At 41.4% G+C, this 13,872-nt stretch overlaps 1 protein-coding gene across 1 annotated transcript; it reads left to right on the top strand.

Annotated features, from left to right (window-relative positions):
• Positions 1-6,714, top strand: avpr1aa (arginine vasopressin receptor 1Aa). The gene is made up of 2 exons (XM_027998997.1): positions 1-2,303; positions 4,258-6,714. The coding sequence occupies exons 1-2, from the start codon at positions 1,346-1,348 to the stop codon at positions 4,536-4,538; spliced, it is 1,239 nt and encodes a 412-aa protein (XP_027854798.1). The 5' UTR covers positions 1-1,345; the 3' UTR covers positions 4,539-6,714.
• The last annotated feature ends 7,158 nt before the right edge of the window (positions 6,715-13,872 follow it).

Genomic DNA, 13,872 nt, shown 5'->3' with positions numbered 1-13,872 from the left:
GTAGTTTTTTGTTTTTTTTCTTTTCTTCTCCCGGACTACATGCAACATCTGCCACATTTCAACCACAAACAAAACCGGTGGCCGACGACTCGAATTCAAAGCTGAGCCTCATTAGGGGGGGGGAATTAAATGTGCTGCAGCGCTGCACAGATTTACAAAGAAAGAAACAATTCAGCTCATTTGAACATCGTTAAAACTAACTGCTTGCAGACTGAGGGCTCTGTTCCGCTTCACATTTCAGATGCAAGTGCTGTTTCTGCTCTCTCGGGGCAAACAGTCTTAGGCTTGCACCGAGCCTTGCTTGAAACTACGCTAAATCAAACTTTGGAAGCTTACGACAAAAGGAAAGAAACCTGCTTTGACGCCTCTTGGTTTTACATTTATGGATCATCATGTGGGACTTCTAATTCTTGGGCGCCCCGAGCCTTTTTCCGATGCCACCCTGGGTAAGTGCCCGACTCAAAAACCGCCTCTGCAGTCGGCCTGACGTATTTCGTGAATGTGCGTTGCGTATTCAGTGAAAATGCAGAGGGTGAGGCACAAACTTCCATGCATTTGCGGAGCTTTGGGTGAAATGCAGAAAAAAATATTTGTGGCAGAATAATAGCAGAGCATGTCAACTTAACGAGGCACAGAGGAGGCAGCATCATGCTGTGGTGCTGGTGTTATACAGTGTGACGTCGCTGTAGTTTTACTTCCTGGTTATGTCTTGGCCTAGCACACACAGAAAGAAATAAATCAATAAAACACACAGTTGTAACGTGAGAAAATGTGGGAAAAGTTCAAGAGTCAAAACCCTGCAGTTAGTGAATCCTGGGGAACAGGTTATTTATTGATTTGTTTTTAATATTTACATAATGTGCTTTCGTGTGTGGTTCAAGCTTTTAAAATAATACGGATAGTTGACTGAAATCAATAATTTCACAGCAGTTCTCTAGACGTGTGGTAGTGATTGGAATTAGCTGCTGCTGCGCAAATTGCGTAAAACCATCTGGTAGATCCAAATGAAGCCATTCCAAATTCATTTATTTTAATCGTTAATGATGAATCTCATTTCAATCCAGATTATTGTAGTTTATCTAATCACCAGTGGAGGCCTGATTTCTCCCAAGTAGAGAGGATGTGTTTTTTTGTTTTGAAGTGCATGCGGGGGTTTTTTCTGTTTGTTTTTTTTTACGCACTGAAATCTGACTCGACTTTAAAAAGCCACCGCGGCAGCCAGCAGCCACACAGCGCCGCGTTCCACCCCTACATCCCCGTGTGAGCAACAGGTAGCTCCATATACGGACCAGAGAGCCCGCTGGCAAACGGTTTTGCAGAGGGCGCACGGAGGGGCAGTGCCGCCATGCGCAATCCATCCGACGCGCCTCTCCTGAGCGGAGGCAACCAGTCCCTGCTGGCTTCCAGCCTCGCCGGAGACCCGACGATGGGAACCCCTTCGAACGGCACCCCCCTCCACGCGAACGGATCCGACCCGTTCGCGCGCAACGAGGACGTGGCCCAGATCGAGATCATGGTCCTGAGCATCACCTTCGTCGTCGCCGTGATCGGCAACGTGAGCGTGCTGCTGGCCATGTACCACACCAAGAAGAAGACGTCCCGCATGCATCTGTTCATCAAGCACCTGAGCCTGGCCGACCTGGTGGTCGCCTTCTTCCAGGTACTGCCGCAGCTCTGCTGGGAGATCACCTTCCGCTTCTACGGCTCGGACTTCCTCTGCCGCGTGGTGAAGCACCTCCAGGTGATGGGCATGTTCGCCTCCACCTACATGATGGTGATGATGACCCTGGACCGCTACATCGCCATCTGCCACCCGCTGAAGACCCTCCAGCAGCCCACCAAGCGCTCCTACGTGATGATCGTCTCCACGTGGATGTGCAGCCTGGTGCTGAGCGTCCCGCAGTACTTCATCTTCTCCCTGAGCGAGATCAAGAACGGCTCCGAGGTATACGACTGCTGGGCGCACTTCGTGGAGCCGTGGGGCTCCAAGGCGTACGTCACCTGGATGACCGTGGGCATCTTCCTGGTGCCGGTGGTCATCCTCATCCTGTGCTACGGCTTCATCTGCCGCACCATCTGGAGGAACATCAAGTACAAGAAGAAGAAGAAGACGGTGGCCGGGGCGGCGGGCAAGAGCGGCTTGATCGGGAAGTCGTCGGTCAGCAGCATCATGATGATCTCCAGGGCGAAGCTCAGGACGGTCAAGATGACGTTTGTGATCGTCCTGGCGTACATCGTCTGCTGGGCGCCGTTTTTCACGGTGCAGATGTGGTCGGTGTGGGACCGGAACTTCCAGTGGGACGGTGAGTCGAAACTCGGCGGGAGGAATCTTCTCGGCGGTGAATCCGTTCCGAACTGCGCTCGGAAAGTCCGTTTGCGCGCAGCCTTTTACGCACGGAATTACTCAAGAAAACAGCGCAAAAAAAAAAAAAAACGAAAAGAAAAAAAAAAGGTGCGACAAAAAGGAATGCGTGTGCGTTATTAAAGATGCAACACTCGATGATTGAGAACGAGCCACTTCACGTTCAGTAAATATGAGTGTGATAAATCTTTCAACGATACCATCCAGGCCCACAATTTAGTGAAATAAGGGTATTTTTTTCTAATAATTTAATAATTATAATTAATAGATTTTTATATAACTACTTGGTTCAATCGTAAAGTTATTCGTAAAATGCACAATTTAATGCTTAAACGTGAAAAATAATTAATTAAAATCAGTATCTCAAAGGCATAGTGTATTCAATTAATGTAATCTTTAAAAAAAAAAATTATTTCATGATAAGCTGGTTGCAGCTTGTCATGATTTTGCCAATCAAAATGATTGATTGGCAAAGCTGGTCGGTCTGGAGTGAAGCTGCGTGGTCACAGTGGTGATTCTTTTGATTTCATGATATATATGAGCATGGGAAATATGAAATAATTTGATAAACACAAATCATAATTATATGACTATAATGCATAATAAAATCCAATTTTGAACAATAATTTTACGTTTCATTTATTTGTTTATTTATTGATTGTATTGAAATGATCATAAGAATGATCATGATTATTATTTCATATATAAATGTTAGATTAAAGTAATTGTTTTTAAAATACATTTTTGTTAAGTTTAAAATTCATGGGATTAGGTTTACAGGGCCGGATCTAAGACGTAGTGGGGCTCCGGGCTGCAGCCAGTTTGGTGCCCAACCAGCATAAGTGCATTTTATGCATCAAATTCAGAGATTTTTATCACTGTCCGTGTAAAAGTTGGGAAACTGGCCTTTGTTTTTTATGTTTTGAAGAAATTCCTTATGAACTGCTAACTTTCCCCAAAACCCAATAAATTTAGACACCTCAGAGCCACTTGTGCTCATAAGTCCGCCTCAGAAACTATCTAAAATGCAGCGTTCGCAAACATCCGTTTATTGTTCAGAAGCCACTGCCAAGAAAAACAATTGTGAAATCATGGCCCCAAAGGGGGGCTTTTGTCTGAGAGGCCAGCTGGGGTAAGGGGGAGATTAATGATCATCTAGTTCTGAAAAAAAAAAAACAGAACAAAATTTAAGTCGTTTTATTCAGGTATGTTCTTGTGATGTAACTTCAAATTAAGGCCTGATAATAAAGGGGGAAAAAATGTACATTAGAAGGTCTAACCTGACAGTCTGAGTTAATGAATTTCAACTTTACACCAAAAATCAGCCGATGTGGTAAATTTCTCCACTCAGAAGAACATTTCTTTTAGTAAGAGTATAAATTTGTTATTTTGCTCTTACTTTGCAGTCTCTTATTCTTATTTTTAATCTTTTTCCCTCCTTAAATAAATAGTTGGTACACCTGAATTTCCCCATTCAGGCAATAAAGAATATTTCTATTCAAGTTGGACTTGATTCCCTATAAAAGTTAGTGTTAGTATATATACTGCTCAAAAAAATAAAGGGAACACTTTAAGTGTTAAACACCTGTTTAAGTGTTCCCTTTATTTTTTTGAGCAGTGTATATATATATTTAAAAAGGTCTTTAATTCTAACAAAAACAACTATAAATTTCACTGTATCATTACCATTTAAAGGGTTGGGAGCCATTCTAAACAGAGTGAAAAATAAAATTTTATGCATATCAATGCATGTTGCAGCTTATTAAAGCCTGGGGGGGGTCCTACACCCCCCGCCATGTGGCACCAGATGAACTTCACTTACAGGGAGACTTCTCCATATCCCAGATGTTTCATGGATTAATCACTCCTTCCCTCCCTCGCTGTCTGTTCTGCAGATTCTGAGAACACAGCGGTGACTCTGTCTGCGCTCCTCGCCAGCCTCAACAGCTGCTGCAACCCGTGGATATACATGATCTTCAGCGGCCACCTCCTGCAGGATTTCGTGCACTGCTTCTCCTGCTGCTGCAGGCTGAGCGGCGACTACAAGGAGGACTCGGACAGCAGCATTCGCAGGACGACGCTGCTGACCAGGATCACCAACCGGAGCCCGACAGGCAGCACCGGCAACTGGAGGGAGCTGGACAACTCCCCGAAAACGTCAGCTCAGACGGAGTAAAACATTCGCCGGCACCAAGAAACACATGCAGAGTGAGCTCATCTGTGAGCAATGGGTGATTAGGACAAAAAGTCCCACAGACTTAGAAATCCTAAGGGACAAGAAAGCATTCTGCATGGTGAAAAAGAAGCTAAACAATGTAAATAAGAATATATATACAGTATATACAGTATATATATGCTCAGTCCTATGTGCATACTAAAAATTGTTTATATACTTTCTAATATGTATACATCAGAAGTACATTGCGAAAGGAGGGGATGTAGTTTTTGCGTCACCTCTTCAACCCACCTGTGAACATTCTGGTGCAGCAGATAATTGAATATTTCAGCTAAATCTTTCGCATGCTGAGGGGAGAACCTGGCCGGGGCACAGATATTCCCGAGGGAGCTTGATATATACGGTAGAAAATAGAGAAGATGTTAGCCACTGAAAAATTCAAGATGGTCGACGTGGCACTCAAAGAAAATTCCGTTTTGCACTAAAACTACCAAGATTTATCACAGCTGAATACTCCGCTACAGCGCTAAACCGCTGAGCACTTAAAAAAGGAAATAATTGCAGATGTTAGCGCTAAGCCAAACACATGAAAAAATTAGCAGAAGCTAATGATGAACTGCTAAATGTAAAAAACATTTCTGGAAGCTAGCGCTAAACCAAACATAAAAACATTAGCAGAAGCTAATGCCAAACTGCTAATACATAACAAATTAGTGGAAACTAATGCTAAACCACTAAGCATATGAAAATGTTTTTTTGAAAGCTTGTACGAATCCAAACATAAAAAATTGCAGAAGCTAATGCTGAACTGCTAAACCCATAAAAAAAAATAAGCAGAAGCTAATGCTAACCTTAAAGACGACTGCCTCTCAGTCTGTGTCACACATCTTTATCTCCTTCCAGTTGACGGCTTGTTTGAGATTCACAAACAGAAAAGTCCTCAGTTTCAGAATTTGCCACACATTGTTACTTTAAGGCTGTATGACCAAAGTCCAAAACATACGATGTGACACAAAGTTCATTGAAGTCATGAAAATGGGTAACATTTTACGGCAATAGTTGATTTAAAATGCTCAGACGGCAGCCATCTTGTAAAATTACATCCTGACATTCAAGTGGCTAATTGAAAATATTCAAAACATACGACCTAAGGGCAGAGCATACGATGTTTTTATGCTTGTGTCCAGACGTAGACAATTTTTACAGTAATATGCTGCCCTATTCTTAGTCTCCCCTCCCGCACAAACATTCAGCTATCTCGATGCTGTCACTGGTGTCTCCCAGCAGAGCTCTTCCCTTTCTGAGTGTTCGCAGAGATAAAATAAAGTCACTGCGGCCTGAAGGTGTTCATGGGTAAAAACAGCCCTCTGGTCTCTAAGTAACCGAGGCAGCCACCGCATCCTTTGTGTCTGAATTTCCATTTTGTCTTTGCTTTTTTCTCTCTCTCTCTCCCTCTCTCTTTCTTTTCTTACAACCACATTTCAGCGGTTTATGTAAAAATGGGAATAAAACCAACCCTTTGACCGAACATAAAAGCATTAACAGTAAAAAAAGGAAACAGATTTGAACATTATTTCTTATATGTATGACTAAGGAGTTGTTTCATGTTGCGGCGGGCTCTCCTCTCTCAAATAACGGCTCTCAGTTCTGACGCAGAAACCCACGGAGCTGGCGGGGACACGGACTGTGTGCGGTGATCCTGACCGCTCTCAGACGGCGACCCACCCTTTGCGCGCCGTTCCCATGACTTTCACAGAATGTCAAGGAGAAGCTCACACATTCCTCACATTCCTCAGCTCACTTCCCGAGTTTTTTTTTTTCCCTGACATCCTGCGCTGTTGGGGGCTCTGTTTTTTTTTTTTGGCTCTGTTTGCACACAAGACAAAATGAATTTCCTGCACTTTAATATGACTTGCGGCATTTTAACGGCGGTCAGACCACAACCACAGAGTCCAACGAATGTGTAATTAATCAAAGTTGTATATATATATATTACTTTGTGAGCCTGTGTGCCTGTGTACGTATGTGTTCTGAAAGTGTAGCCTAATGTATATTTGTAAATAAAAGGCACCTGAATATAGAAGTAATATATGTAAATCTGTCTGTAATGGCTTTCTGCTCATATCTTAAAAGAAGAGATTTATGCTGAAATACACATCAATGTAATGAACACTAATGACTTTGTCGCCTGTTTTCATAGTCATAACACTGGAGGTTTTATGTTTGTTTTATGCAGTTGCTGCACAGCCACAGAAATCTGTCCGTTGTTTGTGTTGGAATAACACAACTTCTGAACTTACTGTATATGTCAAGCCAATCTGAGCGCTTGCATTGTGCCAGTATCTGGTGTTACGCAGCTTTTCCACTGAATATAGTGTGAATAGGAAGTCCAGATAAAACAGACCTCTTTTCAGAAAACGGTGACAACAAAACCCTCCAGATACTCCACGAGGATAGATTTAGAACAAGCATGAACGCCTCAATAACGGTGTTGGCGTTTTGTGTAGAAAAGCAATCTGTCGCTTTAGCACATTAAAGTCCAGATGTTTGGCTGCTGACATTAAAAACATTCTTGCTTTCAGACGAATTTGTTTGATTTGACTTACCGAAGCACCACATGTCAGTGGAAGATTATATGACCAATAAATAAATGATTGAGTATGTATAAAATGATGGACCTTTTAATACTCCCTTGCACATATTCGTCTTTTACTTGTAAGACGAAACAGCTCACACCACAAGCTGTCGTTTCTCACAGTTCTCGTAGGCTAACACGCTAGCATCAAGCTAATGTCTTTTCCTGCCTGTAAAGTTGATCAAATGAGGAGATGCTAGTCAACTTTCCGCCGAGAAATTAGCCTAATCAAAGCCGGGGAAAGGAGACAAAAGATAATAGGGTTTTACTTCCTATATTAATTTTATATTAATGTCGTTTGAAAAGACAAAAATAGCAACCAAACTAAAACACATAGCTACTGGGTTACGGTAAAACAAACCTTCTTGTTAATGTTTAAATCTCGAAAAAGTCTTGAAAGATTAATTCTCCATCAGTTTTCTTCCTCTTAGTTTTTCTTACGCTTTCTCTACATATGTTGTTTTAGACATTTAATGGCGTGCCACCCTGAAGTTTTTCCACTCCTACTGATGGTTTCAGGGAGGAGTCTGCTATTTTGCACCACAGATCACCAGCTAGGATGCCTTTCTGAAGGCTAACAGTTTGTTTGTTTGGTTTTTTTTTTAACTGGAACGATTTCAACATCTAAAATCCTCTCAAAAGAAATATTGACCAAAGCACGTCATCAAAAATATGCAAAGAACTCCATACCTGGTGATCTCCAATACTTTTATTTATTGATGTGCTGAGATAAAGTACAAAACAAAATAAAAATCTTGGCTCGCTTTCAGTGTCTTGATAAATTTCTATTTGTCGAACTCCATCACTGAGGACTTTGCAAGCCAACGGCGAAGTGAATTTCATTATTTCTAATCCACATTGGACGCTTCGTGAGACTGTTATCCAGTCAAATACTTCAGCTGGTCAAATGTCCTCCACCTCTCTAAAATTTAATATTTATAATGAAGCAGAAATATGACTTAATCCAGATAATTGCATTAGCTTCATAGCATTCTTATCTGATTCAAAAAGCATTTCAGACAGGAAAAAAAAAAAAATGCTTCACCACCCACATATTACGCTGACACTTGGTTTCAAAACAATTTGTTCACATTGACTTTCCTCAGAATACCTCAAGGCCTCATTTCACACGTTAGACTTTGTGGTTCTCGCCTTGTGACCCTGTAAACATACAGACTGTTTTCATACAGGAAAATCCGCACGTCCCTCAAATGCAGCACGTTAGGCGAAAACCTTCCATGTACACTGATAGACTCCAGTAAAACGGGGAATGAAACAAACGTCAGACGAGGTCAAACAGGGATCTGCTCCATTCACAGCAGCGCAGGAACAGAGAATTGCTGTAAAGTCTGATGGGCGTCTCTCAAATATCCAGCCCATAGCATCGCCTAGGAGAACAATTTGAAGCTGTCTGGATGATCTGGGCAAGTATTTGAGTAGCTGCAAGGTGGAAAATATATGTACCTTATCTTAAAACTCATAAAACCAGTAAGATGACCAGTAGAGTTCCCCTGTTTTTTTTTCCATTCACAATGCCAACACTATATTTTTGCTTTCTGTGAGATAACAACAATAAAATAAAAGTTTCTTTCAGGCAAGCAGTAATCCTACTGTTGCATCACTTTTCCATTTCAACTTGGCTATCCTTCGGTGTAAAGGATAAAGAAGATCACTTTCACCCAAAAGTCTCTTGATCCTTCCGCACACTCTCGTAAATCAAGAGAGGCGAATCTGCCGGGACGAATCGGATCCTACAAGCAAAGGGCCTCGATCCGCATCATCCCCGCGGTGGTTTGTGCATCGGCACCTCGGGCAGAAACAGCCGTCAGGTTCTGCATGGTGGGAGGTTGAATCAGAAAGTCGAGCGATCTGAACATCACTTTGTCACATTTTGTCATGTCTCACAAACGTCGATGTGTTTTATTGGTGTTATTGTGGGCCAACACAACGTAGCAAACGATGGTAAAGTGAAAGAAAACAAAAATCCTGAAGAGTTTTTTTTTTAGTGTTTTGTAATCTGTTTATAGCTCACAATCTGTATTCACCTTAACTCCTGTAAAGTTTGTCTAGAAACACACAGTCGGTTGGCTGATGATGCTTTTATTTTGTTAATTTCACTGTAAAAACGGTCGTAGAGTCCTGGACGGTCGATTGTACAAGCATGTAAACCATACTTGTCATTTTATTGTTTAACTATTACGGCGGAAATTGACAGCAGTCTGTCAGTCGTAAGAATTTGCAGTAAACACTTTTTACTGGATAAGAAGAAGAACGGTCATTTATTTCATAAGTAAGTACAATATAAGTTGCAGTCAAACGTTTTATGGAGAAGGTGTGTTTCTAACTATTAGCAACCATGGGAACAACTGCCTCACTGTCATGTAGCCTAGCATCATGTTTAAATACTTTCATTAAATGATGTATTTGGGATTATTTAATTTTCTGCCAACCATAGATTTGTCATACTTTAAGAAAACTGCATGTTAGCCGCTGCTGCTGCTTGGATGAAGCTGAAGTTGGTTTTCCAAATTCCAGCTTCCAATTCAGGAAATGGCTAAAAGGCGATTCCACCTAATTTTTCACTACTGTCAGCATCTTTAATTTACTCTAGCTAAAAAAAAAACTACATCACCTAAACTCTTCAAACCTGGACTAGATTATTCTCAACTAATTGCAGAATATTTAAAACCAAGTGTGGGATTTGTGAAACTTTTCTCTGATTTGTGAAACTTCAATAAAGAGCCGTTCTAGTGTGCATATTTCAGGAAATACGGTAGTATATTGGGAAATACAGTAAAATGCCAGCAGCTGCGGTTGCCAGACATTTACCGTATAAAGACAGTAAAGTTCTGGCAACCACAGCTGCCACTATTTTACTGTAAATTAGAGACTTTTCTTTTCTTTCTTTTTTTACAGTGTGGGACAAACAAATCCCTCCCTTTTGGGATCAATAAAATCTTATCTTACAGCTACTTAGCTGGCTCATGTTTTGTCTCACCTCAGTTTTACAGAACACATTGCCACAAAACAAGAACAAGACAAAAAAAAAAAAAAAAAAACACTCCCACAAAAACAGCAGTCAATCTCCAAAGATGAAGCCACATTACAAAAATTACAACGTCTCAAGACCTCTTATAATAAATTGCAAATATTAAAAACAGTAAATTAACACACGTATATTCAGCCGCCTTAATATCCCTCAATAATCTTTTGCCACAACCAATTGTTGTATAATTCGATATCAGTATATATTTTTTTAAAAATCTGCTCGGCGAAAACCTCAGAAGTTTGTCATTTAAAAAAAAAAAACCTCAGGTGGTCCTGTTTATAAAATTAGGATTAAATAAAGTATGGGACACAACAAACATGACGACACCTGTCAGAGGTGTGCTATGCTGCATATTTTTATATTGATACGATACCAAGTAAGTACAGGGGCGGTATCGCCAATGCCGATACTGATGCTTTTTATTTTAGTTTGACATAATATCAAATGTTTGCTCTTTCAGGTGTTTTTGTTTGTTTTTCCTTTGAATTATTTTGTTCAAACTTAGGACACAATTTGGGTTTATAGGTGCCTACAAAATACTGCAATAACATATAGGCATGATTAACAGAAAAAAGTAGAAAGACAAAAAAAATGGCAAAAATTGTAATGTGAGAGCAAAGCAAAAAAAAAAAAAATCTATTTTAGGTAGGATTGAGAAACGACAATGCAAAACTAAAATACAATTTCAAGAGGGAATGTGAAACAAAAGTATCGATCTCACCACCTTATTATTGATACTGACGCAGACTTGGTACCGACATTATCGATGTTTGGATCACCTCTACCTATCAGAAGCTAAAAGTGAACACTGCACATGAATCATAACATGTTATTACCAAAGTAAAGCATGGTGGTGGCAGCACTGTGTTTTGGCTATGTCTCCACCTGGGACAGAAAAGCCGGTCAGAGGGAGTGAAGGGAGCAAAACACTGGGAGAAAACCTTTTAGAGCTGGCAAAAAATTTGAGACGGGGACAGAGGTTTGAACTCTGGTAAAAAAATAAAAATAAAACAATTACTTCCTGGTCGTCCTCCCAGTCACTCATCATCCTGCCTCTTTCGCCCTCAGGAATCATCTCTGTTCCTGCTCGCACATTTGTGCATTCGTAAGCAAAAGCTGTCTTAGCTGTACTGTCAGAAGTACGCGGTCAGAAGGTTCTGCGCTCGACAAAAAGCTCAAATCTTATCAGGAGGTGGTGAAGAGAAAATTATGCTTGTTGGTTTAAGGGATAAAAAAAAAAATCACTTCAGGAATGTGCGCCGTTTGGTCAGATCTGTTCTGATTTAGAAAACATGTCTGCAGATGAGTGCGGGCAGGATTGTGGTTAAACATGTTCCCCTGCAAATTCTTCGTCTCCTAATAATAATGGACAAGTAAGAAGGCAAAGAAACAATATAGTCTGTACAAAATGTTGCTTTTTACACAAAATCTTACCAAGTATTTTTCATCTAGTTTCTGTACCAAATATCTTAGCTTACTTCAAATAAAACAAAACAAATTTTTTCAGCTAAACGTCCGAGCCTGTTTTAAGTCAACGATTCTGTAAAACTGATGAAAAAGTGCTAAATCTACTGGCAGGTGTTTTTCACTTATAACAAGACATTATTGCCATGTTATAAGTGAAATAATGTTGTAGTATCATCAATATTAAGGAATTATGGGCTCCAATATACTGCTGAAAAGAAAAGTGAGTCAGTTCTGTCTTATTTCCAGTCTACTAAGATATCTTTTCTTGAAACGAGACACAAACACTTGCAGTGTAGTTATTTAAATTCCTTTAGCTTCAGTCCTTCGTTCAAAAAAACAAACAAAAAACAAACACTGAGTGTCTGAAGTCAGCATCCAGATGAGAGGCTTCCAATGCACAGACCCGCTTTCAAGCAGAGGCAGAGGCAGGTGAGGTGGGCTGAGAGGCCGCTGGACACACTGACCTTTTCCTCTGGACGTCATTGTATAGGCGGGTGGTTACCGGGAACGCAGGTGACGGCGGCGTGTCGGCCATGTTTTTTGAGGGGGCCTCTCTGAAAGGATTTCGAATGAAAATTGAGTCAAAACATTTCGCCGAGTTGTTGACGTGAGAACGAACTGAGAACAGGCCGAGCGAGGAGCGCAGAGCGGCGTGCTGACGGCACGAGTTTGTTGCCTAGCAGCCAGCGCTGAGTTCGATTGTGTTTGTGATTAATGAAATGTCAGAGCTGGACTTTTTTGCTGCTCTCAAACAAACAGGTACAAATAGCCGGCTCTGGAAACAGTTTCACAAGACGGGAATGTTTAAGCAGAGCAGCTTATCGGAGGTTTCGTAAAATGATTTCTTTTTTGTTTTTCTTTTTTTGGAAGACAAGAAAAATTTCCACCTCACATTTGTGAGGTGGAAATAAAATGATATATGGCATTAAATATCTGAAAAGTGTGGCCTGCACCACCTGATTCAGTATTGTGAAGCCCTCCTCCCGATCCTTACACTATGTCTCTATCAACTTTACTCATCAACACAGTAAAATGTTTGCAAGGTCCAAGTCTCTGTCACGATCTAGACCAGGGGTCTCAAACTCCAGTCCTCGAGGGCCGCAGTCCTGCAGTTTTTAGATGTGCCACAGGTACAAAACACTGGAATGAAATGACTTAATTACCTCCTCCTGGTGTAGATCAGTTCTCCAGAGCCTTAATGACCTAATTATTCTATTCAGGTGTGGTGCAGAAGAGGCGCATCTAAAAGTTGCAGAACTGCGGCCCTCGAGGACTGGAGTTTGACACCCCTGGTCTAGACTGTTTTTTTTTGTTGTTTTATCGCCCCGCAAGGGGTCTTTTTGTGGGCTCTAGTGTCCCTTTTTCAAAGTAGGCTGACAGGAAAGGGGGGAAGACATGCGGTAAACGTCGTTGGGTCCGGCAGTTGAACCTGCGACAGCCGCGTCGAGGCTACGTTGCCTCTGAATGTGGGTCGCGCTAACCCCTCCGCCACCACGGCACGCCCCTAGACTGTTCTTTTTTATCAGTGGTTTGATTACTGCTGTTTTCAAAACCTGGGGGAAAACGCCTGATGAGAGTGATGAGTTTACTATTTGGATCAGGTCAGAAGCAATAACAGCAGGAACTAGAGCTTAGTTGACTTATAATTTCCTCTAGGGTTTTATAATTAAGTAGTTGAAATTGGGTCATTTTTCCTGTATTTGTTTTATTTGGGCACAGCATTGGTACTGGCTTTATAGTGGATGTGCAGATTAATCCTCTGATTTTTTTTAATCACATCTTCTCAGACAAAAAAAACCCCAAGACAAGTCAAAACAAAATAAAACAAAAGATCTTTGGCGTGTCACAAAATGTCCAAAAAGGAATTGGGCTTTGATCACAGAGCATCCTCCTGCGCTCTGGAAAAACATGTTTACAACCTGAACATTTCCCCCCCTGTGCTTTCATGCTTCTCTCCTGCCAGCAAACTCTGACCACAGCTCAACAAAGGAAAACAGTTGTTTACCACAAAGACAGGAAAGAAGCAACAGAGACCAACGACCAGGGCAGGGGCTCCCTGTGGAGCGTCTGACCATCATCTTAACCCTCAAATGGGGAAGAAATTCTCCAGGAGCTTCATATGCAAACCTATTGGTCGCAGCAGCGGCACCTTCCGGCTCTTTGGAGGGAAATTCATTCTGATT

This window comes from Xiphophorus couchianus, chromosome 2 (assembly GCF_001444195.1).
Source record: "Xiphophorus couchianus chromosome 2, X_couchianus-1.0, whole genome shotgun sequence".
NCBI classification, from domain to species: Eukaryota; Metazoa; Chordata; class Actinopteri; order Cyprinodontiformes; family Poeciliidae; genus Xiphophorus; species Xiphophorus couchianus.
The sequence above is the reverse complement of the archived record's forward strand: the minus strand, read 5'-3'. Positions and strand labels throughout refer to the sequence as shown.

Bases quoted from the DNA above. Each gene is read 5' to 3' on its own strand.
- avpr1aa (XM_027998997.1), top strand. From the start codon at position 1,346: ATGCGCAATCCATCCGACGCGCCTCTCCTGAGCGGAGGCAACCAGTCC. The intron at 2,304-4,257 runs GTGAGTCGAAAC...TCTGTTCTGCAG, and splicing joins CCGGAACTTCCAGTGGGACG to ATTCTGAGAACACAGCGGTG.